At 43.4% G+C, this 27439-nt stretch overlaps 1 protein-coding gene across 3 annotated transcripts in view; it reads right to left on the minus strand.

Moving 5' to 3' along the window:
* The window catches only part of POLA1 (DNA polymerase alpha 1, catalytic subunit), a 1013915-nt gene that overhangs the window by 950087 nt on the left and 36389 nt on the right, over positions 1 to 27439 (minus strand). For 2 of the 3 annotated variants that reach the window (XM_029603088.1, XM_029603086.1), the window contains exons 4-8: positions 20707 to 20739; positions 18873 to 18953; positions 6551 to 6657; positions 5923 to 5985; positions 3577 to 3675 (exon numbers count right to left, since the gene is read on the minus strand). In XM_029603088.1, the coding sequence (XP_029458948.1) occupies positions 3577 to 3675; positions 5923 to 5985; positions 6551 to 6657; positions 18873 to 18953; positions 20707 to 20739 (383 nt within the window). The remainder of the gene's footprint in view (positions 1 to 3576; positions 3676 to 5922; positions 5986 to 6550; positions 6658 to 18872; positions 18954 to 20706; positions 20740 to 27439) is intronic. The other variant, XM_029603087.1, reaches the window with a different exon arrangement.

Consider the following 27439-nt stretch of genomic DNA (forward strand, 5'->3'; position numbering starts at 1 on the left):
TTTATGGAAGTAGCCGCCACACCAGCAAGTTACCCCGTGCATTCTTTTCTTCATTTCCATCATTTAGCCTTTAAGGATCCACAGTGTTTATCCCATGCCCCTTTGAAATCTTTCACTGTTTTTATCTTCACCACCTCCCTCTGGAAGGGCATTCCAGGCATCCCCCACCCTCTCCGTGAATAAATATTTCCTGATGTTGGTTCCGAGTCATGCTCCCTGGAGTTTCATTATGTGACCCCTAGTTCTATTGATTTCTTTCCAATGGAAAAGGTTTGCCGATTGTGCATCATTAAAACCTTTCCGGTATCTGAAGGTCTGTATCATATCTCCCCAGCACCTCCTTTCCTCCAGGGTATACATATTTAGGTTCTTCAACCTCTTCATAAGTCATTAATTTTCCCACCACCAAATTGCACAACAGGTCCACTATGGCAATTGTGCAATTTGGTCACACAACTGTTGCATCCTCTGGCCTGGGGTAGGTGGCGGTACATTCTCTCCTGACACTAAGATATCTTGCATTGTACTAGGTAGTCTATTTGATGAGAGTGTAACTATTGAACAGACAGGATCCGCTGTTTCCAAAGAACTACTGCTACCAAACTAGGCAGTATTAGCATTCTGATATCTGGAGGTAAGAGTAAGCTTGTGCCTTCTCCTCCAGATCTCAAAAGGCTAGCATATTGCTGCATAGGCAGCCCTGCTGGATTCAAGGAAGCAAAATTGCCTTAGGGAGAAGAATGCTTGGGCATTTTAGAAGATTGCGAGTCCCTCGAAGCATGTTACTGAAAAAAATTGAGTCAGGAGAAATGCAGATTGCCCCGAAATAAAACATGCAGAGTGCACCAGTGGATTTGTGCCAGGATGCATGATTGCTTCAGGAAAGTCTCGATAAATCATAGCAGTGCACATTGAGTGCATCGATGCATTCTGCTTCATAGTTACATGTGCCACCAGCACCAAAGAGGGACGGTCTGATTGCACTGGTACCAAAGCACCACAACTTGAATACTCACGCTTCTTTGCTGCAGGGTAAGGCTGGTTTTTGCTTCTACTGTATTCACAACTCACTTACTAGCCATTGATTCAGATGATTGAAATCATTCATATTTGTCTGATCTTCATTTATATCTACCCAAGCTACTTTGGCTTCTTCCACAACGTATCAAGATATTCCCTATTTTAAAGTTTTAACAATATCAAGATACTTCACACTGCACTTAAACAATTGCAAGTTTTCCCCCATGATCTAGTTTTAAAACTATCTTCTCTAATTATTACCACCAGCATCCGGATTCCATTCTGATTAAGATGAATATCCTGTCAGAATATGCTTAGATTCCTCTTTTCCCAAAGGTTTTCATATTTCCTAATTAATCTAAAGCCCTCTCCCCTGTACTACTGCTTCATCTATACATTGAGATGCTGGTGGCTCAGCCTGCCTCTGGGGTCCTGCACATGTAACTGGCAACATTTCTGAGAATGTTATCTTGGAATTTCTGAATTTCAGTCTTCTACCTAGAAGTCTAAATTTGGCCTCTAGAACCTCCCCCTCCTGCACCTTCCTATGTCACTGGTACCCATATGTATGAGAACAGCCATCTTCTCCCCACTTTCTAAAATACTATCTACGTGACATAAGGTCTGCTACAGACACATCAGACAAATTACCAAGCATTCCTCTCAGCCAACAGCCATCCAAATATCTACATTCCTAATGATGAACCCGCCAATATCCTAGCCCTATCCCACTGGTCACATATCCCTGAAGATCCATCCTCAGTGTGAGAGGATACCATCACCTAGAAGGCAGGTCCCAATACAGGATCACTTTTATTTTATTTTTATTTATTTATTTAAAAACTCTTCTATTCCGTCGTTAAGTTGGAGAACCATCACAACGGTTTACATATAGGCACGATAACAACTATGAGTGGTATAGGTTACAACTTGAAAATGTGCCATCATAGTTCGGTAACAATAAAGTGCAATAAGCTATATGTTTAAATAATTTATCAACAGTACAAAATTAACATTACTGTGAGTTTGTTCGGTGCGTCCATCTTAATCAATCAATTGTTTTTCTCCTTCACTTTGTCTTTATCGAAAGCTTGTTTATAGAGCCAGGTTTTCAGGTTAGCTTTAAAGATTTTCAGATTTCTCTGGAGCCTTAATTCGAGAGGCATGGTGTTCCATAGTACGGGGCCAGCCAGTGACAGTGCTCTTTCCCTAACTTGAGTGAGCCGGGCTGATTTGACTGAGGGGACAGTAAGTAGAGCCTTATTCGCAGATTTTAGGTTTCTGTGAGGGATATGTACGCGCAGTGCTGTGTTAAGCCAGTCGGCTTTTTCCTGTCTTGTCAAGGTGATGCTCTCCTTTTCAGGTGACCTTGCTTCCCCAAAACAGCACAAGGGCTGCCAAAATAGAGGTGAGCTAGCTCTACTATGTCATGTCCTTCAAAATCCTTCAAAATCTTCTCTATATACTCTTATGGGAAGCTCAACCATAGGAACACAGTAAATACTGAACTCAAAGCAGAAAAGATAACAGATGGATATATAATATAACTGTGAGTCACCATCAAAAGAGGACTTGCAGCAGGAGGGAGATTGTGGAAAGCAAGTGCTGTGGGAGGGCAGTTTTTCCAACCTGCTCCCTCCTACCTAAGGATAGGCCTTGCTGCTTCTGACACTGCCTGAGCTGACCCGAGTGACACTGATGTTATCGCAGCCTGCAATGGGGGAAGGACTCCTGCTGCAGGACACCTCTTAAGGGCTGGCCCTTGGGGGGGGGGGGTGTTACCCCTCAGAGGGTTTTAGGAGTAACTGGGGCCCAAGCATGAGGCTTTTTAAGCACTATAATGAGGTTGAAGTAACTTATCAGGCTGAGGGATTGTTTGGATAGGATGCTTCTGAGTGTGGTTTAGGGAGTTGGGTGGATTATGTTAATTAATATATTAATATGAATCCATCCCTATTGAGTAGAATCTAATTGATCACAAGAATTTTTATACCGTGTATTTCATATTCTTGTTTTGTTATATGGATTATATATTTTATTAATCTTTTAGAAACAAATATACAGAAGTATTCGTTTTGTACACTTTTTTGTACTATTTGAGATCTGAGGAAAAATTGCAAAATACTGATTAAATACTTAAAAAGAATAGTCACCTTCATAATGATTAGTTACCATGTCTTGATATTTTATTTGAAAAGTTTATTTCTATTTCAATGTAATATATAAATTGTAAAAAAGTCAGAGACTGCGTCTTTTCCCAATAACCAGCCTTTGTAATCCCCCCCTTCTAAAGGTCCCTTAAAACCCCTTTAATCTCTTCTTAAATTTGATTAAAGCCAATACATTGCCAGTACCATACATTAATTCCCATATGTGACTTTTTTTTATATAAAAGTAAAAGAATAAAACTGAAAGGCACCCATGAACTGGAAATAGATATGTTTTTACTCTATACAGGATGTAAATTAAAGCCAGTTTAAAGAAAACAAGCACCAAAAGGAATAAAATTATAGATGCGGATTGGCCCTTAATGAGGAACAGACGGCATAGAATTACCTTGGGAAATGGGGACTGCATAGAGAAAGGATTCAGTGCAACTCCAGCAGGTCTCTTCTTCTTAAGCATTATAACTGGTGGTGGAGCTAGATGAGGAGTCTTCCAAGGGGAGAGAGCGAAAAGACAATTCATGTTACTACTTTTAGTAAAATCAGACATGCAGATGCAGGCACTATCACATTGTTTTTTAGATGTTTTATTAATAATTTTATGCATTTTATTATTTCATGTTTATAATTCTGTAATTCAAATGTATTTTTAAAAATAATATTTAATACTTTTTTATACCGACATTCATGGCAGTCATATCATATCGGTTTACATTAAAACTTATGAAAATGAGAAATTACAATGAACAAGAGGTGATAACTTGGAAGTAGAGGGGTAACAAAGCTGGCGGAGGCACCGGAGGAGCCTCAGGGGATTGGGTAAGATAGAACCATAAACCCAATATATAAACAAAATTCGTGTGCCCAAATTAGATTAACTCGAGATAGAAACATTAAAGAATTCAGGGTAAGTGAATGGGAGGCCGGGAAAAGGCTAGGGATGTAAGGAAGGCGGAAAGGAGGGGGGGGTAGGACCGATTGACAGAGTGGATAGAGCTAGAAAAACACAGGGAGCTAGATAGGGAAGTGGTTTTATAAGTCGATCTGGGGTATAGACACAAAAAAACAGTTTTCATGTAAACGCTTGAATTGGTAATTGACATTTTATTGTAAACCGATGTGATGTTTCCTACAAACCCGGTATATAAAAACGAATAAATAAATCAGAACCCAGCAATGCCTTTGACCTGAGGTCAAGGTGGTGAAACATAGTAAACTGCACTCTTATGCTTCTTTATGCACAGTAGAGCCACCATGCCAGAATGAGAACATGCTACCAGATCTTGAGAAGAAGTCCTGTGGTAAGAGGCAGATCCATGGAATACCTTTTGGTCTGCCCTTTGCTCGAGGATGGCTCCTGCACAGCACAGCACCTTGGCAGCAAAAACTCAACGTGTGCTGAAATTTGCTTGTCCACAGAAGGAAACATGACTATGGTGGATGGACATGAGAAGAAGCAGTGTCTAAATTCTAATGAGTTCTAAGAATGTAAAAACGTAAAAAAAAAACAAAAGGCCAGACCTACTAAGAAATTGCAGCTCTGGGAAAGAAGCGTAGTGTGCCTGGCCAAAACATTCTAAGAACTGGACCAACTCCATTTTGTAATTTGCAAATAGAAAAAAAAAAAAGAAAAATACTAGAACTATGCAGTGCAGCTGTGGATTAAAATAAAAGTAACCCACTGATCTTTTACAAGCAAAATGCTTATGATGTCCATATTGGGTGGTGCAGCAAGCAGAAAGTTACCCAAGCAAGTCTGCTACTGAATATACTCACCAAAACTTACAAGGGTAATTTTAAAACTAATTTCCCTGATCAGATAAACCTGCCAATATTTATCTGGATAGCGCTGAATATCAGTGCTACCCAGATATATTAGACCATGCCCTTAGAACACCTCCCACAGCCTGTCACTTTTTATCCGGCTAAACTTTAATCGAATAAAAAATTATCCAGGAAAATTTTCAGAAGGTCAGTGGATGGAAATTTAAATCTGGGTTTGTTCAAGTAACTTAAAATTTACCCTGATAAACCCTTTCCAAATTGACAGTTTAGGACAGAAGTAAATTTTTCTTAAAACACTAGAATCACCACACAAGAGTACATTTAGCAATACATCTGAGAGATTACCCTGGCAGAGTTCATTCCCATCTGAGTATATCCAAAATTAACCTATTTGGAGATATAACCCTGAGCACATCTTTCAGAAACAGACCCAATAAAGACAGCTCTACTATCTGCTTGCTCAAGTTTCGCCAGATCTGCAATACATTGTAATTATCTACTTTTCTGGCTAACTCATCCAACTATTTCACTCTGTTTTTCAGAATTGAAGAAATATACTTCTAAAAATAATTGACAATCCAGTTTTGAATATGGATACTAGTATACTTCTCGTGCTTTCCTATTTATATTACAGAATGTGAGTTCCTAATGGTTAAAAAGTTAAAATGAGATCTGGGGTGCTCCAGATGCACTGGGGTAGAAATCAAGAAAGCAGCATGACAGCCCCAGACCTTACTTAGACCAACCAGGAGAAAAATATGCTATAAAAGTTTAAAATAAAATAAAAAAAATATATATTAAAAAAAAACATTCTAAAGGAAAAGAAGAGGTTTAAAGGAGATACTGCTGCTTTAAAAGACTATTTGGTTCTGCTTGACTTCATACTGTGACAGACAATACGTACTACCACTTACAGTTGAATGCATATGAAAGTGTACCAGTATCAACGTACCTCAGCATTCAAATCTTGCAAAATATCACCCAGCAAGTCATCTTTGGACAAGTCAATGGTTTTCTGTAAACAAAATAATGCAGTCACTAGAGCATGCAGATTACAGAGCAAAAACAGTTCTCCAACACCACACGCCTTAAATTTTATACAGTGCTTTCACTACTCAAATGGAACTGCAAACCCTTTGACGTAAGGGAATTGTATTAATGTAAAGTGTCTTGTTTAACGCTGTGTACACTATTGACCTCTCTTAACTGGAATCTCACTCAGAAATTTCACAGGTAGCTCTCAGTCTCTTGGAAACTAAAGGAATAGGTCACATCACTCCAGGCTACTGGACCAGCTACTCTTCACTGCCACAGCACAGCTGGAAGAATAAACAGCCATGTACCTATTCCTCTCAGATTCTAGGAGAGCAGAAATCAGGCACAGGACAACTAACAAATAAACAGGCCCACTTTAAGAGATATCGTTCTGCTGAGCTGTGTGTATGTATGTTACGTTCAGCATAACTGCCTGCAGAACCTAACTATGCACAAGGTATATTCTCAAGTTCCACTCATCCCAGCTCATGAGCACTGCTCCAGCAGGTAAGCAATTAAAAACTAGATCTTAAAAGACAACTCACATCTACATTCTTCTTCCCAGCAGTGGCCATGAACATAGACTTAATACTGTTTGGCTTCGATACAACCTTCTTGACATTCTTTGTATCTTTAGCTGTTCCTTTATCACCTTTTTCAGATATAAAAAACATAAGCCCATAGGTTAACAAATTCAGTGCCATCGTCGACATGCTGCTCACCAAAGACTCAAAATTCAGGAAGTGCAGACACATCACAAAAATACATTAGAAAGCTTGTTTTTTTCAAGTCAGAATGTGTCATCCCTTCATTCTCAACTATGCAGGTAAAATAGAGGCTGTCATATGACCCCAATCTAAAGCCAGATTCATCTCCTCCAGTGCTGTGCTTCAGACCACAGTGATGGCCAGTCAGCAAGTACTAAACCTCCCTTTCAGATCTAACAGCACACTGAAATGCCCTGATTTCTATCAAGCAGAGGATAATACTAATCTATTACAATAGTCTCTACACTTGTTTCAGTAAATGCTTTGCAAATGTCTGCAAACAGCATTATCTTGTGTATTCCCTTACAGGAGTTTTTCCCATTCAAAAGATTGTAAATATTTTTAAAGACATTTTATAAGCAAAACAACCTTAAGATACATGTGGCTCCATCATTAACTGAACACCTGCAATCTCAGATTTAGCCAAGATTTGATTATATTCTTTTTTTTTTATACTTTAATATTTCAATTAAAGCACAGAAAACTTTGTATCAGTAACCAGGGGATATAACAAAACAAAAAAAAAAAGAAAAAGAATTATAAATACACAAGTGTATAGAAATGTACTATATATGCAACCCCTGAAAAATGAAAAGAAAAAATGGGGGAGGAGGAAAAAAATAGAAGAAAATAGGAAAATTTAAGGCAAATGCACTGACGAGCTAATTCTGTTACACCAACAAAAGAGATCACTGGTTCCCTAGAGCAGAGCTTTCCAAACTTTTCATGTTGGTGACACACTTTTTAGACAAACATAATTTCGGGACACAGTAATTCAGTCTACTAGTAAACCAGAGGTTAAAGGTTAAACGAACGAAACATATTTCGACAATTTATGTATGTTTCCTTAAATATATACATAAATAAAATGTTTCACGACACAACCTATCTCATGAAAACCTTAAATTTATATTAAAAATATATATTCCAAGATTCATGTTAGTTATAATTTATGAGAAACAATAATAAAACAAATTGTCCCCCACACACTCATCTCTCTCCTCCCCCCAGCACATGTCTGTACCCCACACACTCATATCTCTCCCCCTCAAGCACATGTCTGTCCCCCCAGCACGTTTGCCCACCACTCACTCATCTCTCTCCCCCCAGCACATGTCTGGCCCCCACACTCATGTACCTCGTCTTTTTGATTGTTGCCAGTTAAGTGCTTCACTCCCTTCCATGATCACCAGACACTGCTGCTTGCAGTCAGTACTCTTCATGGCCAGGCCTCATCGGCAGCAGCAGCCAATGCAAGGATGGCTGGGCTCGTTCCACCCACCAAGCCCCCCCCAAAAAACGCGATTGACAGCAAAAATCACCCAATAATAAGCAACCCATAAACTGGAAAAAAAAAGTGAATCTCTAGAAAAAAAAAAGCCCAAACTCGCATCAGAGTTGACCGGGCTTGCGCGACACATCTGCACACTGCAGGCGACACACTAACGTGTCCCGACACACAGTTTGGAAAGCTCTGCCCTAGAGGAACAGAAGGAGAAGATAACAGCTTATGAGCCTCAATAAAAGATTTCAGCTGTTCTGGAAAAAAAAAAAAAAGAGACTCTCAGAACGATATGTAGGCTCCCCAGAGGTCCAGTTTGGCGAAGACTTGTGCACCTCACAGGCAGTCAAAGAGTTCAGAGATTAAGAGAAGTGGGTAATGGTTTTTCTTTGTTATGGCGTTTAGGCTCCAGTAATCTATACAGGGGCGCAGATTGTGATTGTCATAAATTGCAGGAAGACCTTGTGAGGCTGGAAAATTGGGCATCAAAATGGCAGATGAAATTTAATGTGGATAAGTGCAAGGTGATGTGTATAGGGAAAAATAACCCATGCTATAGTTACACAATGTTAGGTTCCATATTAGGTGCTACTACCCAAGAAAGAGATCTAGGCGTCATAGTGGATAACACATTGAAATCGTCGGTACAGTGTGCTGCGGCAGTCAAAAAAGCAAACAGAAAGTTGGAATTATTAGAAAGGGAATGGTGAATAAAACGGAAAATGTCATAATGCCTCTATATCGCTTCATGGTGAGACCGCACCTTGAATACTGTGTACAATTCTGGTTGCCACATCTCAAAAAAGATATAGCTGCGATGGAGAAGGTACAGAGAAGGGCAACCAAAATGATAAGGGGAATGGAACAACTCCCCTATGAGGAAAGACTAAAGAGGTTAGGACTTTTCAGCTTGGTGAAGAGACAGCTGAGGGGGGATATGATAGAGGTGTTTAAATCATGAGAGGTCTAGAACGGGTAGATGTGTATCGGTTTTTTACTCTTTCGGATAATAGAAAGACTAGGGGGCACTCCATGAAGTTAGCATGTGTCACATGTAAAACTAATCGGAGAAAGTTCTTTTTCACTCAACGCACAATTAATCTCTGGAATTTGTTGCCAGAAGATGTGGTTAGTGCAGTTAGTATAGTTGTGTTTAAAAAAGGATTGGATAAGTTCTTGGAGGAGAAGTCCATTACCTGCTATTAATTAAGTTGACTTGGATAATAACCACCGCTATTACTAGCAACGGTAACATGGAATAGACTTAGTTTTTGGGTACTTGCCAGGTTCTTATGGCCTGGATTGGCCACTGTTGGAAATAGGATGCTGAACTTGATGGACCCTTGGTCTGACCCAGTATGGCATGTTCTTATGTAACATTTACAGGGGTAACGTAAAATGTATCTTTCCTAAGGGCCAGAAAAGCAAGTTTGCTTAAACGGTGTTTTCCGTGGATAGCAGGGTGAATTAGCCATGTCTGGGGAACGTCCTCTAGGTGGCAGAGTTCCTCAAAGCACACAGAACTCTGCTCTGTGTGCCTGCGTGTCCTCCTCCTGCGGTTCCCAGCTTGCCTCAGTCTATTATCCGGGGAGGTGGGAGGGTTAGCATGGCTAATTCACCCTGCTATCCACGGAAAACACCGTTTATGGTAAGCAAACTTGCTTTTTTCCCCATGGATAAGCAAGCTGAATTAGCCATGTTGGCTGGGGAATCCCAAGCTGAACAGTTGAGCGCTCCACTGGATCTCTGGCGCCATGCGCAGTCCCTTCTGGAAGGCCAAGGGGGTGTCTCAGCCGAAACTATGGTTGCGGGCAGTCTCTTTGATTGTTCCTGCCATGAGTATAGTCCTTCCCACCACCATATCTAAGGCTGTCTGCTAATTAAGGCAGCACTGGAAAGTAAAGGAATGCCTATGTGAAGGCTTTATATATGTCTTGGATTGGTACGTCATGTAGGTCGGCGATGGATGCTGCCAATGCTCTTACTTGATGGGCTCTTGGCAATGTAGCTAGAGCCTCCGATCTTCTGTTGTAGCAGAATAGGATGCAATGTGAGATCTACATTGAGAGGGTCCTTTTTGATACCAGGAGCCCAGGGGCATTCAGGTTAAAGGATTCAAAGAGTTGAGAGGCTCTTGACTCCGAGTGAATGCAGCATTTGTAGTAAGCCAAGGCACGCTTGCAATCCAAGGTGTGCAGCCATCTCTCAGTATCCGACCTGTGCAGCTTCGGAAAGAAAATCGGCAAGTCGACGGTCTGATTGAAATGGAAGGCCGAAACCACTTTAGAGAGGATGGTGGGATGTGTCACTTTATCGTGGTGGAACTGTAGGTACGGTGAATAATGCACTAGTGCCTGCAGCTCGCTCACTCTCCTGGCCGAGGTGAGGGCGACTAGGAACAGGACCTTCCTGCACCTTCAGAGAATTGAGTTAGTCCTTTTTCAAACACTGTTGCAGAAATTCTAAAACCGATGGAATCAAGGCCCTTCTAGGTGAAAGACTTCAGCTTGAGCCCAATCCTCAAAATTTCTCCAGATTCTCAAATGCACTAAGGAAGTAGATATCAGGTCAAGATATCAGGAAGATATCTACATGATCTGTAGAAGATTACTCACTACTGTCTGGGACTAACTTTTTTTTTTTTTTTTTTAAACTAAATGCATCCTCTCAAGAGCCAAACCATAAGACAAAATCAAGATGGGTCTTTGTGAACCAACAGACCCTGGACTATAGGAGACATAAGAACATAAGAAATTGCCATGCTGGGTCAGACCAAGGGTCCATCAAGCCCAGCATCCTGTTTCCAACAGAGGCCAAACCAGGCCACAAGAACCTGGCAATTACCCAAACACCTAGAAGATCCCATGCTACTGATGCAATTAATAGCAGTGACTATTCCCTAAGTAAACTTGATTAATAGCAGTTAATGGACTTCTCTTCCAAGAACTTATCCAAACCTTTTTTGAACCCAGCTACACTAACTGCACTAACCACATCCTCTGGCAACAAATTCCAGAGATTTATTGTGCGTTGAGTGAAAAAGAATTTTCTCCGATTAGTCTTAAATGTGCTACTTGCTAACTTCATGGAATGCCCCCTAGTCCTTCTATTATTCGAAAGTGTAAATAACCGAGTCACATCTACTCGTTCAAGACCTCTCATGATCTTAAAGACCTCTATGATATCCCCCCTCAGCCGTCTCTTCTCCAAGCTGAACAGCCCTAACCTCTTCAGCCTTTCCTCATAGGGGAGCTGTTCCATCCCCTTTATCATTTTGGTTGCCCTTCTCTGTACCTTCTCCATTGCAACTATATCTTTTTTGAGATACGGCGACCAGAATTGTACACAGTATTCAAGGTGTGGTCTCACCATGGAGCGATATAGAGGCATTATGACATTTTCCGTTTTATTAACCATTCCCTTCCTAATAATTCCTAACATTTTATTTGCTTTTTTGACTGCTGCAGCACACTGAGCTGACGATTTCAATGTATTATCTACTATGACGCCTAGATCTCTTTCTTGGGTGGTAGCTCCTAATATGGAACCTAACATCGTGTAACTACAGCTAGGGTTATTTTTCCCTATATGCAACACCTTGCACTTGTCCACATTAAATTTCATCTGCCATTTGGATGCCCAATCTTCCAGTCTTGCAAGGTCCTCCTGTAATGTATCACAGTCTGCTTGTGATTTAACTACTCTGAATAATTTTGTATCATCTGCAAATTTGATAACGTCACTCATCGTATTCCTTTCCAGATCATTGATATATATATTGAAAAGCACCGGTCCAAGTACAGATCCCTGAGGCACTCCACTGTTTACCCTTTTCCACTGAGAAAATTGACCATTTAGTCCTACTCTCTGTTTCCTGTCTTTTAACCAGTTTGTAATCCACGAAAGGACATCGCCTCCTATCCCATGACTTTTTAGTTTTCGTAGAAGCCTCTCATGAGGGACTTTGTCAAACGCCTTCTGAAAATCCAAATACACTACATCTACCGGTTCACCTTTATCCACATGTTTATTAACCCCTTCAAAAAAATGAAGCAGGTTTGTTAGGCAAGACTTCCCTTGGGTAAATCCATGTTGACTGTGTCCCATTAAATCATGTCTTTCTATATGCTCTACAATTTTGATCTTGAGGATAGTTTCCACTATTTTTCCCGGCACTGAAGTTAGGCTCACTGGTCTATAGTTACCCGGATCACCCCTGGAGCCTTTTTTAAATATTGGGGTTACATTGGCCACCCTCCAGTCTTCAGGTACAATGGATGATTTTAATGATAGGTTACAAATTTTAACTAATAGGTCAGAAATTTCATTTTTGAGTTCCTTTAGTACCCTGGGATGCATACCATCCGGTCCAGGTGACTTGCTACTCTTTAGCTTGTCAATCTGGCCTACTACATCTTCCAGGTTCACAGTGATTTCGTTCAGTTCGTCTGACTCATCACCCCTGAAAACCAACTCCGGAACTGGTATCTCCCCAACATCCTCACTAGTAAACACGGAAGCAAAGAATTCATTTAGTCTTTCTGCAATGGCCTTATCTTCCCTAAGAGCCCCTTTAACCCCTCGGTCATCTAATGGTCCAACCGACTCCCTCACAGGTTTCTTGCTTTGGATATATTTAAAAAAGTTTTTATTATGAGTTTTTTGCCTCTATGGCCAACTTCATTTCAAATTCTCTCTTCGCTTGTTTTATCAATGTTTTACACTTAACTTGACAATGCTTATGTTTTATCCTATTTTCTTCAGATGGATCTTTCTTCCAATTTTTGAAGGATGATTTTTTGGCTAAAATAGCCTCTTTCACCTCACCTTTTAACCATGACGGTAATCGTTTTGCCTTCCTTCCACCTTTCTTAATGCGTGGAATACATATGGACTGCGCCTCTAGGATTGTATTTTTAAACAATGTCCAAGCCTGTTGAACACTTTTAACCTTTGCAGCTGCACCTTTCAGTTTTTTTCTGACTATTTTCCTCATTTTATCAAAGTTTCCCTTTTGAAAGTTTAGTGTTAGAGCTGCAGATTTACTTATTGTCCCCCTCCAGCATTTGCTCTAGATCCACATACCAGGAGCACTTTGATCAGTCTTGCAACACCAGTATTAACAGAAGGCGTTTGACAAAGCCCCTCATGAGAGGCTTCTACGAAAACTAAAAAGTCATGGGATAGGAGGCGATGTCCTTTCGTGGATTACAAACTGGTTAAGACACAGGAAACAGAGAGTAGGATTAAATGGTCAATTTTCTCAGTGGAAAAGGGTAAACAGTGGAGTGTCTCAGGGATCTGTACTTGGACCATGCTTTTTTTTTTATATATATATATATATATATATATATATATATATATATATATATATATATATATAAATGATCTGAAAAGGAATACGACAAGTGAGGTTATCAAATTTGCGGATGATACAAAATTATTCAGAGTAGTTAAATCACAAGCAGACTGTGATACATTACAGGAGGACCTTGCAAGACTGGAAGATTGGGCATCCAAATGGCGGATGAAATTTAATGTGGACAAGTGCAAGGTGTTGCACATAGGGAAAAATAACCCTTGCTGTAGTTACACAATGTTAGGTTCTATATTAGGAGCTACCACCCAGGAAAAAGATCTAGGCATCATAGTGGATAATACTTTAAATCGTCAGCTCAGTGTGCTGCAGCAGTCAAAAAAGCAAACAGAATGTTATAGGAAACTTTTGTTTGTGTTGATCACCCATCCTAGGCACTCCAGTAGAGATATGACTCTGCTGGTTGCTTGGTGGCTTTCCTCTGGTGACTTTGCCCTGATCAGCCAGTTGTCTAGGTAAGGGTGGACGAGGATTCCTTCCTTTCTCAGTGTTGCCACCACCATTATTATTACCTTGGTGAATGTCCGGGGTGCTGTGGCTAACCCGAAAGGTAGTGCCCGGAACTGGTAGTGACGGTTCAAGACTTTGAAGCGTAGGTAGCGCTGGTGATCCTGATGAATTGGGATGTGTAGGTAGGCCTCCGAAAGATCCAGGGATGTGAGAAACTCTCCCGGTTGTATCGCCCTTATTACAGATCGCAGGGTTTCCATGCGGAAGCGGGGAATCCTCAGGTGGTGGTTGACAGACTTGAGGTCCAGGATGGGTCTGAATGTTCCCTCTTTCTTGGGGATGATAAAATAGATGGAATAATGTCCAGTATTTATTTCTTGTGGAGGCACTGGGGTTATGGCCTCGAGGGCCAGTAGTCTGGACAGTGTGGCTTCCACTGCCACCTTCTTGAAGAGGTCGTGGCAGGGGGACTCCACGAACTTGTCCGGAGGGGTACATAGAAAATCCAGGTAGTACCCCCCTCCCGAATGATGGCTAAGACCCACTTGTCCGAAGTTATCGCGACCCATCTGCGGTAGAATAGGGCTAGTCTGCCCCCTATGGCTTCTTCCCTTGGACGGGTCGGCTGAATCTCATTTTGGGGTGCGGCTGGGGCCTGTACCCGAGCTGGTACCCCTCTTGTTGTGCTTGTTCCAAAAGGACTGGTTCCCTCTTGTAGGGCAGGGCGCTTGATAGTTGTTCCTGTAAGGATTGAAGTGCTGTGAACTTCTGCCCCTGGAGGGCCTGGGGAAGAGTCACTGGTTTCTCTTCGTTTTATCCTCCGGCAGGCGTGGCACTGGGGACTCGCCCCATTTGTCGGCTAATTTCTCTAGTGCACTGCCAAACAGAAGGGATCCTTTGAAGGGCATCCTTGCGAGGCGCGTTTTGGAAGATGCGTCGGCCGACCAGCTTCGGAGCCAGAGTTGCCATCTGGTCGCCACCGCAGATGACACTCCTCTGGCCGCTGTACGCACTAGGTCGGAGGTGACGTCCGCGAGGAATGATACTGCTGGTTCCATGTCTTCTCCCGGGGTGTTGTTCCTGATTTGGGATAAGCAGGCACGTGTCACCACTGTGCAGCAGGCCGCAATTTGTAGAGACATAGTGGCTACGTCAAATGACTGTTTGAGGATGGATTCCAGACGCCAGTCGTGTGCATCCTTGAACGCTGCTCCTCCCTCTACTGGGATAGTGGTGCGCTTAGAGACCATGCAGACCATGGCATCAACTCTTGGGCATGCAAGAAGATCTTTGGTCGCCGGGTCCAGGGGGTACATGGCTGCCAAAGCTCATCCCCCTTTGAATGTGGACTCCGGGGCATTCCATTCCAGGTCAATTAGCTGTTGTGCCGCTTGTAACAGAGGGAAATGGCGAGAGGTCTGACGAAGACCCTCCAGCAGGGGGTTCGGTTTAGGTTCCCCGAAGTACCTGGGCCCGGGATAGCGAGCTCCGTCAGACATTGGGTGACCAGGTTCAGGAGCTCGTCCTTTGTGAAGGAGCATCTCATGGTTCGGTGAGGCTCTGTCCCCGGGGGGAGCTCCCCCTCTTCTAGGGGCTCAGCTTCCTCTTCAGAGATGTCCGAGTCCCCATAGGTGGGGCTTCTGGGTAGTGGAAGCCTGTGCCTGGGCCTTGAAGGACCTGGGGCCTGAGGGTCCTCCGGCGGAGCATGTGGCTGACCAGCTGGAGGTTCAGTTTGCATTTGAACAAAGGCGTGAATCCCCTTGAAGAACTCCACCCATGAGATCGACGCTGGATCTAAGCTGAGGGGCGCTGGTTCCCTGGGGGTACCCGTCTTTGGGGAGGTCCCATTGGGATCTGCTAGGTCCGGGGTACTCCCTGAGGAGCTAGTACTCGGCCCTGGGTGGGACTGGCCCTTAACTGGATCTCCCAGGGCCTCCTCGCTTTGTGCGGCTCTGATATGGCTTGTTTATGTTAATAATTTAACTTTTATTAATGTTATTTAGCTTTTTGCTTTGTTTAAAATTATTTCATTATTGACGTTTAAATGTATTAGACTAAGGAATTTTACTTCCTGCTCATTCTGTTTCATTGTAAACCGGTTTGATATGCATTTTATGCAGGAAAATCGGTATAAAAAAAACTTTAAATAAATAAATAAATAAATAAATATGGCATGCTGGGCAGAGGCCTTGAGCCTTTATCCCTGATTCTGGTGGTGCCATGGCTTTCGGCGCATAAACTCTTATGCGCTTCGGTGCGCTTAAGATGAGCGTGTGGGTTGTGCGCGCAGCTGTGTGTCCAGCCGTATATATGCGCCCAGCTCTGTGCAACTTATGCACACAAGGTTTTATGTGCGTGTAAGTCTATGTGCACAAGTGCTTTGTGTGCCTAGCTCGGTTTTGTGCGCTTGGGCCGAACGGCGTGGCGAATAGGGCCAAGATGGAGACTGCGAGCACGCGGGCAACATGGCGACCCCCTCGGAGGGTCTCCACGTGGGTGGACCCTTGGAAATAGCCGGGGCCTGGCCCTGCTAGGGCGGATCAACCCAGTGGCACTGGTCCCGGCCGGTGACCTGTGCTCTTCCTCGATCCTCGGAGACCGGATTCAAGCAGAAGATTTCTACCTTACCTTGTCTTCAGCGCTTCCCGGTTTCATCCCGGGCGGTCTGCGGCTGTGGGGGGAAAGGGCAAATACCTTCACCGCCGCGCTCAAGGGTGCACCAGCTGCTTCTCAGCCGCGCCCGAGGATCGGGGGCTAGGTCCTCGCCGCGATTCAGCTGCCGGACCGAGGCTTACCTCCGAGGGACCACAGAAATCACCTCGGGAATCTCAACTGGGGGAGGGACCAGAGGGTATCACTGCAGGAGAGCGGGGCTCGCCTTCAGGTAGGTTTCTTCTTTAAAATTTGGTTTTCTTCTTTGAATTTGGTTCTAACGCTGTGAGAGCGTGCAGATAGTCCCTAACTGCTAAGGAGACGGAAAATACTGAAGAGCTGCACTTCCTGCAGGGGTATATGTACTAGGGGCTGACGTCAGATTGAAATCTGATCCGTCTCCAACTGCTAGCAGGAGTACACTATACCCATTGGTCCTGAGTCCTTCTGCTACATGCTAGGAAATGGGATTTTTCTTTCGCTCAGAATGGAATCTGCCCCAGGCACTCCCAGCATCTTCAATGTCTGGGAAATCAGGGGCGGGAGCTCATCCCTATGAAAGATCCACAACATAGCCCTATACAGTTCCAGTCCTGGAGGAATTTCTCTATTCTCCAAAGAGTCATCATCAGTGCCATCCAAATTCCTATCGGGACTCCCTGCAGTCAATCAAGATATACTTTGGCGCTTAACCATAGTACTTGAGGAGGGAGAGGCCACCGCATGAGAATCTGACCTGACAGGATTGGACAGAGATGAGGACTACACCTGAAGAAAGTATTGCAATCCTTGAAAAAAATTCTACCCAAGAGAAGGCAGAAGGATCCATGCCAAAACCAGAAGACACTGGTGCTGCACCCACTGAGCTGCCATCCCCTGCTGAAGAACCAGTCAAGCGAGTTCTAAGGTCAGGTGTCCCCCTCCTGACACATCCTTAACCAAGCCATCATCAAGCTAGAAAGAACCAGGCTTAGTAAAATCAGAGGAAGATAATTCTCCGAGCCTCTAAGCAGCACTGGCACAAGTTAGAGGGTACTCCAGGCTGAGATGCCAGAATATGACAGGCAGAACAGAGGGAAAGGCACTTGGGTTTCTTAGCCACAGGCGCCATGAGTCCGTCAGTACGCTTAACAGGTGACAGAAGGTGTGCGTCCAGCCGATTAACGCTGAAAAATTTAGGTGCACAAAATTCAGGCATCCCGAGGCTACATGCCACAAAACTAAGTGCACCAACACCTCGCCAAACCTGAGCACACAACCACTATGTTCCAGAATGTGTACACAGGCAGCGCTCCCAAAGGAAACTAAGCACACAATTCGGATGCACAGTCAGACGCACTTGCATGCACCGACCGTCCTGCAGAGAGCAGCCGAATGCGCAGACAAAATCGCGCAAAAACGCCGCCTCAGCCTATCACACAGCAAGAAGCCTAACAGCGGGACCTAGCCCACCCAGACTGCTCAACTCATCAGGCTGCCCAAGTCCCTTAACCCCCACGGGAGTGGGAACAAATGTTGGAATAGTGCGCCAGGCACAGAGTCCAGATGAAGTCCTACACAACCCCTCTGTCTTTTTTTTTTTTTTAAACTTACCTGAGCTCAGCCTTTCCCAACTGAGTACAAAGACGGTCTCCGGCTGCAGGGGAAGAGGGTATTTATTGTCACCGCCAAGCTCAGCTTTCTGCACCCACTACCTTTCAGCTGCTTTAATCAGCTAAGTCCATGCTGGCTGAAGAACCAGCTACCAGACCAAGGGACTTATCTGAGGGACCATGGAAATCACCTCATGAATTCTCAACTGGGGGAGGAACCATCAGGTATCACTGCAGGAAAGTGGGGCAACTCAAAACTCCTATTAATTCTCCTCTAAATTTTGAAGCAATCCCCAGTAGGGAAATGCATGCCCACTATCTGCTGGAAAAGGAGAATACAGGCATGCTGATGTCACTGTAGGAGTATTTATACTGTAATGTCAGTTTGCTCCACCTTCTGGTAGAGGTACATAACCCACTGGGGTCCTGAACCCATCTGTCTAGGTGCTAGGAAATTGTTAAACTTTGACTATCAACTCATTATTCATTGTGCTCTTGAGTTTCCTGATCTCTGCTTACCTTGGCACAGGTGCATCAACTGTCAGTGTCTAGAAAAATTAAATCAGCATCCAACCTTGGAATTAGGAAAAACATCTCTTCTAACCAGCAATCAAAAAGAATCTTGAGTAAAACTGGTATGCCAACGTGAAATAGAGTGCATGAGATAATGCATAACACAACCATGCCTTCCCCGGGTAACAAGTTTGCTAATTCCCTGCCCTTTCCAAAATGAGAAATACAGAATACCTTTAGGGTTCTTACAAAAGGCATCATCCTCCAGGTCATCATCAAAGATTTCTCTGCCATCTTCCACGTAACCTATCCCATCTGTGCATGACAGGGAGAGAAAGGAAAGGCAAGTCAATACCAAGACTTCCAAAACTAACATGGAGAACCCTATGGCTGTCTTCCAGTCAGCAAATTAAGTTGCCCCTCTTCTCATTTCATAAACTACAGGTCTTTTCTTTCCAAAATATGTCATTCCTTTTGCTTCTTTAATGAGTATCAGGATTAAATCAAATTGAGGCACTGTGGGAATGTGGAGAGCTCACATACTGGATTTGCTGTCCAAAAAAAACTCATGCTGATCTGAAAACTCAAAAAGCAAAGACCTTCTTTGGGGTATTTGGGGAACCCTTTCTTAAGAGTATCACTGAAATCCAAAAGACAATTACCAAGCTCCTAGTATATTCACAGATCTTCAAACATCCTCATCCATCCTCATCCATCCCCCTCCTTACCCAATCTATACATGCTCTCACCTCCCCATAGTCATTTCTCTCTCCTCCAGAACCCATCCGCCCCTGCTCCCCCTCCCTCATGCCCCCCTTTTTACTCCTTCCTCCTCTTCCACCTCCCTTGTCCCATCCCTCCCCCCTCTCCCCTCTCCCCTCTCCTACCCCTCAAGATGTAAAGCAGAAAGATGTAAAGTAGAATATGTTACCAATACAAAACATTATAGTACTATTATATTTATATGTTACCAATGTTCAAAACCACCCATTATAGTTTACCGCATCACGATGTTTCCAACACTCAAGATGCCTGTTATAGTTTACCGTATGACGTTGTTTCCAATGTCAATATGCCTGTTATTGTTTACTGTATTACGTTGTTATAACTGTAAACCAGAGTGAAGGACTGCTCCAAACTTCGGTATATAAAAGCACACAAATAAAAACATGACCCACTATACTAGCCATTAGCATACTCATCTATGCAACCTGCCTCTGTCATTCAGTGATTACTTGTCTTGGTTTTCTCCTAGTTAGAGATGCATTTGTCATTTATCTATTTGTATATCTAGCTGAGTCGAAAGGGGAATGGGTTAAAGTGGCTGTAATGTTTATTGCTCTGTCTGTTCTTTACAATTCTTTTTTTTTTTTTTTCATAAAAAATGCAAAGTTAAAAACTGAAAAGTGTGCTAATAAGTATTCAACCCTTATGCTGTGGAAACCAAGTTTTTGGGGGGTTTTTACATTTTAAGTTTTAATCAAAATACATGATGTAAAACAAAAATTTCAAGCACAAATCCAAAAAGGAAAAAAATGTTTAAGTTACACATCTTTTCACTGAAAAAAGCCCACATTGCAAACTCCAAGTTTACCCAGATGAAAGATATTGCCCTAAAAACTGGCATCTACCTGTGAATCATTAAAAAAGGTCAGCTTTTCTGGATAAAAGTCCTCCTAATTCTACTATTGGTCAGACGTGAATCTGAAGGAAAGCTCTGAAAATGAAAACCAAAGAGCATTCTAAGGAAATTAAAGATAAAGTTATAGACATGCACAAGATAGGAAAAGTCTACAAAATAATAACCATGTGCTTAGGTATCCCAGTGAGCACTTAAATCAACTGTGAGGAAATGAAAGCTGCATCATACCATCCAGATATTGCCCAGTGGTTCTCAACCTTTTTTTGGCCGGGACACACCTGACAGATGGTTCTCACATGCGTGACACACTGAACATGTGACCATCACGGGGCTAAATGTAAACATGCACGCTGCATCCACAGGAATCCCCTCAACCCCCAGCAATGAGTGCAGACCAGATCTAGGGCATTACCCTGTACAACTCACCATACAAAAAAGATATTCTGGTTCTGATGACATCTGAGTAAAAGAAAAACAAACTCCTTTTACTACCAGGCAAAATAGCCTTCCTTATGAAAAGACAGTAATTTACCACTAATGGTAATATCCTATTGAGAAAACACAACAAATAAGATTGATACAAATGCCTACATGCTAGTTAAATACCTCACCTTGGTCACACACCCTTCAAATACAAAAAAACCACAAATTATAAATATGGAGACAGAAACTGGAATGGAAAACCAAAAAAGCCACTCTGCATGCAGAGCAAACCTGGAGAAATGGAAAGAGAAATATAGCACCTAACAGACTCTCAGGATTTGCAATAATGCACACAAACTAACCCGCACAAAGTTACACCTGTATTATGGAACACACTCAAACAGTTACAATCCTATCTAAGAAATATAACTATTAAACCAGGCCCTAAACACTAATACATTTCCTATTGGGAAACAGAATAAGCCAAGCTACTATAGAGCCCCACACAGAAATAATTGTAAAGCTATACTAAAAATGTTATAAAACAGCTGCTGAACAGAATAATATCCAACAATTAAAAACTCATAAAAATTAACATGTCCAAATATCAATAAAATATTTCAAAACATAATACCCAATAATTAAAATGGCAGTCAATCAAGAAAAATAAATTTAAAAAGCCACCTTTACTTACCCTCTCCAGCAACTCTCCTACTCCTTTCCCTTCCAGGCCAATAGCACACACCAGAAGCAGCAAGGGCTGCTGAAGCTCTGGCCTCACAGTCCTCTTCCTTAGCGCCCACAACCAGTCACTGAGCATGCCATGATCCCGAGCCACAGGGGTCTCCCTTTAGTCTCATTTGTAGCAATAGGTGCAAGCGAAAAAATAAAATAAAATGTTTCAGACCCAACTCCGTGGGGTGGCGGGTGGGTTTCATGAGGACTACATCCTGCTGTCCTGGGAGAACACCTGTTACAGGTAAGCAACTCTTTCTCCCAGGACAAGCAGGATGGTAGTCCTCACATATGGGTGATTAGCAAGCTGCAGGCTGACTCATATTTAATTGGACAGTCTGAATCACAGCAGGTGGATGTGGAAGGAGTTGGGATTACAATGGAAATAAGTTCTTTAAGACAGATTGGTCAAAGGCTGAATCTTGTCACCCCCTTCCTTGTCCAAGCAATAATGCACTGCAAATGTGTGAAGAGAAGTTGCCATGGCTCTCACTGAGTGCGCCTTCACTCGTCCCTGGAGAGGAAGGCCTGCTTTGTCATAGCAGAATTTAATACAGTCCGCTAGCCATTTGGAGAGAGAGTTTGTTTGCCCACTGCAACTCCCGGATTGTTTTCAATCAAAAGAAACAGGGTTGGGTGGATTTTCTCTGGACTGCAGTGCAGTCTATGTAAAATGCAAGTGCATATTTACAGTCCAAGGTGTGTAAAACCCTCTCACCTTGGTGAGACTGAGGCCTTGGGAAAAATGTGGGCAAGAAGATAGACTGATTCAAGTGGAAGTCAGTAACTACCTTGGGAAGGAATTTAGGGTGAGTACGTAGGACCACTCCGTCATGTAGGAGTCTGGTATAGGGTGAGTATGTGACAAGTGCTTGCAACTCACTAATCCTTCGAGCCGCTGTAATGGCTTCTAGGAAGAGGACTTTCCATGTAAGAAATTTTACATCGCAGGAATCTATAGGCTCAAACGGGGAGCACATGAGCCTTGTAAGTATTACATTTAGGTCTCATTCAGTGACTGGTGGCCGTAAAGAGGGCTTAAGTTGTAAGAGACCCCTCATAAATCTACTCACAAGGGGTTGTGCTGTTACTGGGGCATCCCCTACTCCCTTGTGAAATGCTGAGATGGCACTCAGGTGTACCTGCACTGAAGAGGTCTGGAGACCAGAGTCTGAAAGGTGCCAGAGATAGTCTAGTAAAGATGCAGTGGGGCAGGAAAAGGGGTCGATACTTTTCTGCGTACACCATGTGGTAAATCTATTCCACTTAGACAGATAGGATTTACGTGTGGAAGGCTTACATGAAGCTACAAGCACTTGAGAGACATCAGCTGAAAATTTGAATGGTTGGAGGATCAAGCTTTCAACATCGAAGCTGTGAGGGACAGGGTCTGAAGGTTTGGATGGCATAACATACCTTGGTTCTGAGTTATGAGAGTGGGCGCTGTGCCCAGGCGAATTGGTTCTCTGATCGAGAGGTCGAGAAGTATGGGAAACCACACTTGTCGAGGCCAATATGGGGTTATGAGTATCGTTGACCCTTTATCCTATTGCAGCTTCACGAGAGTTTTGGCTATGAGCGGTATCGGGGGATACGCGTATAAGAGGCTTGAGTTCCAGGGGCAAGCCTAGGCGTCCATGGCAAAATTTGTCTCGCTGCCTGTGCAGGGAGCAGAATCTGTCCACTTTGATTCAATTTGGACACAAAGAGGTCTATTGTTGGCTGACCCCAGCGTTGGATGATTCTGGACGTTACCATAGGATCCAGGGATCACTCGTGGGGATGGAACTGAAGGCTGAGGTGATCTGCAACTACATTCTGTTTGCCAGCCAGATAAGTGGCCCGGAGAAACATGGAATGTGTTAGGGCCCAGTCCCAGATCTGCATGGCCTTCTTGGCAGAGGAGATAAGAGCCTGTGCCTCTCTGTTTGTTCAGGTACCACATTGCAACTGTGTTGTCTGTTTGAGAACAATCTTGTGTTAAAAGTCCTTGAACACAGAGAGCATAACGTATAGCTCGAAGCTCTAGGAAGTTGATTTGAAATGTTGCTTCGAGCTGTGTCCAAGTACCTTGAGTTTGAAGATTGTTCACATGAGCTCCCCAACCTAAGGTGGATGCATCTGTGGTTAAAGTTACTTGCTGAACTGGTTGCTGGAAAGGTAGCCCTGTTAGCAAGTTGTTTGTGTTTGTCCACCAGAGAAGAGATAAACTTAACTGGTAGGTTATATGAATTGGAGATGACAGTGGTTGAATGGCTTGGAGCCATTGAGATTTTTAGAGTCCATTGTGTTATTCTCATGGCCAGCCTGGCCATAGGAGTGACATGGACTATGGAAGCCATGTGTCCCAGCAACGTTAAGAATTGACGGGCTGAGGCTATTTTCTTTATGCGCAGAGATACAGCTAGTTTGGAGAGTGTGTCTGCGCGGTTGTTGGGCAGGAAGGCCTTTGTGACTGTGGTGTCCAAATCTGCTCTGATGAAAGTCAGGAGGTGAGATGGAGTCAGGTGGGATTTTTGGTAGTGGATGAGAAATCCCAACCAGTGTAGCAGATGGATAGTGAGCTTGAGAGCGTCGAGCGCTCCTTGTTTGGATTGGCTCTTTATGAGCCAGTCATCCAGGTAAGGAAAGAAGTATAGATGGGCCGCAACCACTGCTAGGTACTTTGTAAACACACGGGGTGCCGAGGCAAGTCCAAAAGGCAGGACCCGGTACTGAAAGTGTTGATGTCCCACCAAGAAACACAGCTATGTGAGGTGGGAAGATTGGAATGTGAACATAAGCGTCCTGAAGATCCAGAGAACAGAGCCAATCTCCTGTTTGTAAGAGGGGAAGCATGGTGCCCAGGGACAACATCCTGAATTCTTTTTTTTTTTTTTTTTTTTTAGAAATTTGTTGAGATTGCGGAGGTCTAAGATGGGGCGGAGGCCTCCTGTTTTCTTTGGAATGAGAAAATAGTGGGAGTAGAACCCTCTCCCTGCTGAGGTCTGAGGACAGGTTCCACAGCCCTGGTGCCCAGAAGGGTGGATGGTTCTGACTCGAGAAGAGTTGTGATCTTTGTATATTCATAGTGGGTTGGGTGGTGAATCCTGGGGTACCGTGAGAAAGTTTAGATGGTCCCTGGGATATGATAGAAATAACCCATTGGTCTGTGTCGATGTTGAGCCAATTGGTTATAAAGTGATGAACCCAACCTCCTACTGGCAAATCTGATTTTGGATTTGTGGAGGGGCTGCTGTTCTCTGGAAAGGTTTCAAAATCCAGAAGCTTGGCCTGTTTGTGGAGGAGGCTGAGGTCTGGATGCTTTAGGCTGTGGAGGATGTCCTCTCTGAGATGGTCTAGTCGTGCGCCCTCGAGATGCAGGTGGGTAATACCTGCGTGGGCAATAAAAAGGTTTCTTAGGGTATCTTCTGGTAGAAGAAGGGACCTCAGTAGTGCCCATTGATAATTGGCGCAGGGTCTCATTGTGGTCTTTCAATTGAGCCACTGCGTCTTGGATTTTATCACCGAATAGATTCTCACCGGTGCAAGGTAAATCAGCCAGTCTATTTTGAACCTCAGGTCTGAGGCTTTTAACCAGACCCATCTCCTGGCACTGATTCCTGATGCTGACATACGAGAAGTTGTCTCGAAGGAATCATAAGCAGCACGAACTTCATGTTTACCAGCTTCCAGGCCTTTATGTAAAATGGCATGGAGACTGGCTTGCTGCTGTTGAGGAAGAGAGTCAGCTACTTCCTGAACCTGTTTCCAAAGGCGTTTCTGGTACTGAGTCATGTAGAGTTGGTATGCAGTGATTCTTGACACCAGCATAGAGCCTTGAAACATTTTACGGCCTAAAATGTCCATGAATCTTTGATCTTTGCCAAGAGGTGTTGATGAATGTGGACAAAGTCTCCTTGATTTCTTTTGTGCTGACTCCACAACCACTGACTGATGTGGCAGTTGTGGTTTCTGGAATCCCGGTATGTGCTGAAGAAGATAGGTTGCATCTGTTCTTCTGCGCTGAAAAAAGTGCAAAAAGCGGAATATAAATTTTAAAAAAAATAAAATAAAATAAAATATTTACTGGAGGAACAGTGCCGGGATGTTCCCAGAGTCGATGATGTAGAACTACTAGTACTTCGCGTACTGGGATAGCTACGACTTCCTTTGGAGCATCAACAAATTGGAGTACGTCCAATGTTTTGTGTCTTGTATCTTCTTCTGTAATGACATCGAAGGGAACAGTCTCTGAAATCTCCCTAACGAAATTGGCAAAGGAGAGATTTCCTCCTTTCCTCTAGAGGAGATGGTTCTGACAAAATATTCTTCATGGATGAGTCAGTGTCTACGTCTTCCCATGTATCAGAGAAGGCCTCTGGTCGAGATCTTGGACGAGAGAAGAAAGCTAGCGTTGTAGGACGTTCTGGCACTGATGGATCCTTGGATGGCCTCAATGGATGATGCGGTGGCATCGATGGAAGAGTCTATGGAACAGAGGCCATCGATGGAAACCGCGGGCATCTCAGTCCCGAGAGCCCTGATGAACCAGGCATCAGTTGAGGCATCGGTGAAAGTGGACTGGAATTGGTGCCCTCTTCGTCTGAAGACCAGGGAATGGGAATCGGGTCTTTCGGAGAATGCACAGGTTGCATTGGTATTGGTGGACCAGATTGTGTTGGCAGGGCACTGATCAGTGTATCCAGCCTGGTAAACAATGGTGCGAACATAGATAGCTCCAGTATGAGGTCCAGCACCGGTGGCTGTAGTTCATGGAGGGCATCAAGCACTGCCTGGCAGATAAAACCGTCCAGTTCCTCCCTGAAACCTGGTGTTTATATCGCAGCTACAGGGGGTGGCAGGCTAGGCGTAACTGGCTCCTCCGCAGATCCCTGTGGGGGCTCAGTACCCGGCACCGATATCTGTGGGGATTGCCTTGGATGTTCTGCTGTAGAGGGTGTAAACAGCTCCTCTACCCATGTCCTCTTTGTAAGCAGCTCGATAGCCATCGAAGCCAATGCGGTGTCTGCGCCAGCACCGGGCGTCGACTCATATTGGTGCCGATGTTTTCCCTCTGTGCTCGGCCCGGTCTTTCCCAGTGCCGAGATAGACGTTGTCGATGACTTGGATGGAGTCTGTGACAGACAGTCACTGCTACCTTGATGCTCCCGGCGGGGTTTTATGATCAATTTTTTCGATGCCCCTGTCAGTGATGATTGGGTGGACATCAATGGAACCAGTTGTATTTTATGTATACGACTCTTTGCTGTCAAAAACCTTTCAAATTATTACAACTGTAATCTACTGTTAAAAATATAAACTATTAATAACACAATGAAAATATAAAAAGAATTTTAGTGAGATAAAATAAAAACTTTTTTTTTTTAAGTTTTGATGTCTCTTTGTAATCTGATCTCTAGAGCTGTGGTTCTCAACCTTTTTTCTGTCGGGACACACCTGACAGATGGTTCTCATATGCGTGACACACTGACCCATGATCGTCACAGGGCTAGATGTAAAAGTACAGTTTGCATCCACGGGAACCCCCCTGACCCACAATAATGGATGTAAAGCAGAATTATGACATCCCCCATACAACTCACCCTACAAAAAAGATATTCTGGTTCTGGTGTCATCTCAGTAACAGCAACTCAAACTCCTTCTACTTCCAGGCTCAATAGCCCTACTTATGAAAAGACAGCAGTTTACCACCAATGCATGTCCTCTTGAGAAAACACAACAAATAAGACTGATAAAACGCTTACATGCTAGTAAAATATCTCGGTAACAGACACAGAACCGACCTAACATACTCCCAGGATCTGTAGTAATGCACATAAACTAATCCGCACACAGTTACACCTGTATTATGGAATACACTCAAACAGGAGCAACCCTATCTATGAAAAGGCAACACTACAAATATTAAATCAGGCCCTAAAAACCAATACACCTCTTATTAGGAAAACAGAACTAGCAAGCAGCTATAGATCCCCACACAGAAATAATTGTAAAACTA

Source organism: Rhinatrema bivittatum, chromosome 5 (assembly GCF_901001135.1).
Source record: "Rhinatrema bivittatum chromosome 5, aRhiBiv1.1, whole genome shotgun sequence".
Lineage (NCBI taxonomy): Eukaryota > Metazoa > Chordata > Amphibia > Gymnophiona > Rhinatrematidae > Rhinatrema > Rhinatrema bivittatum.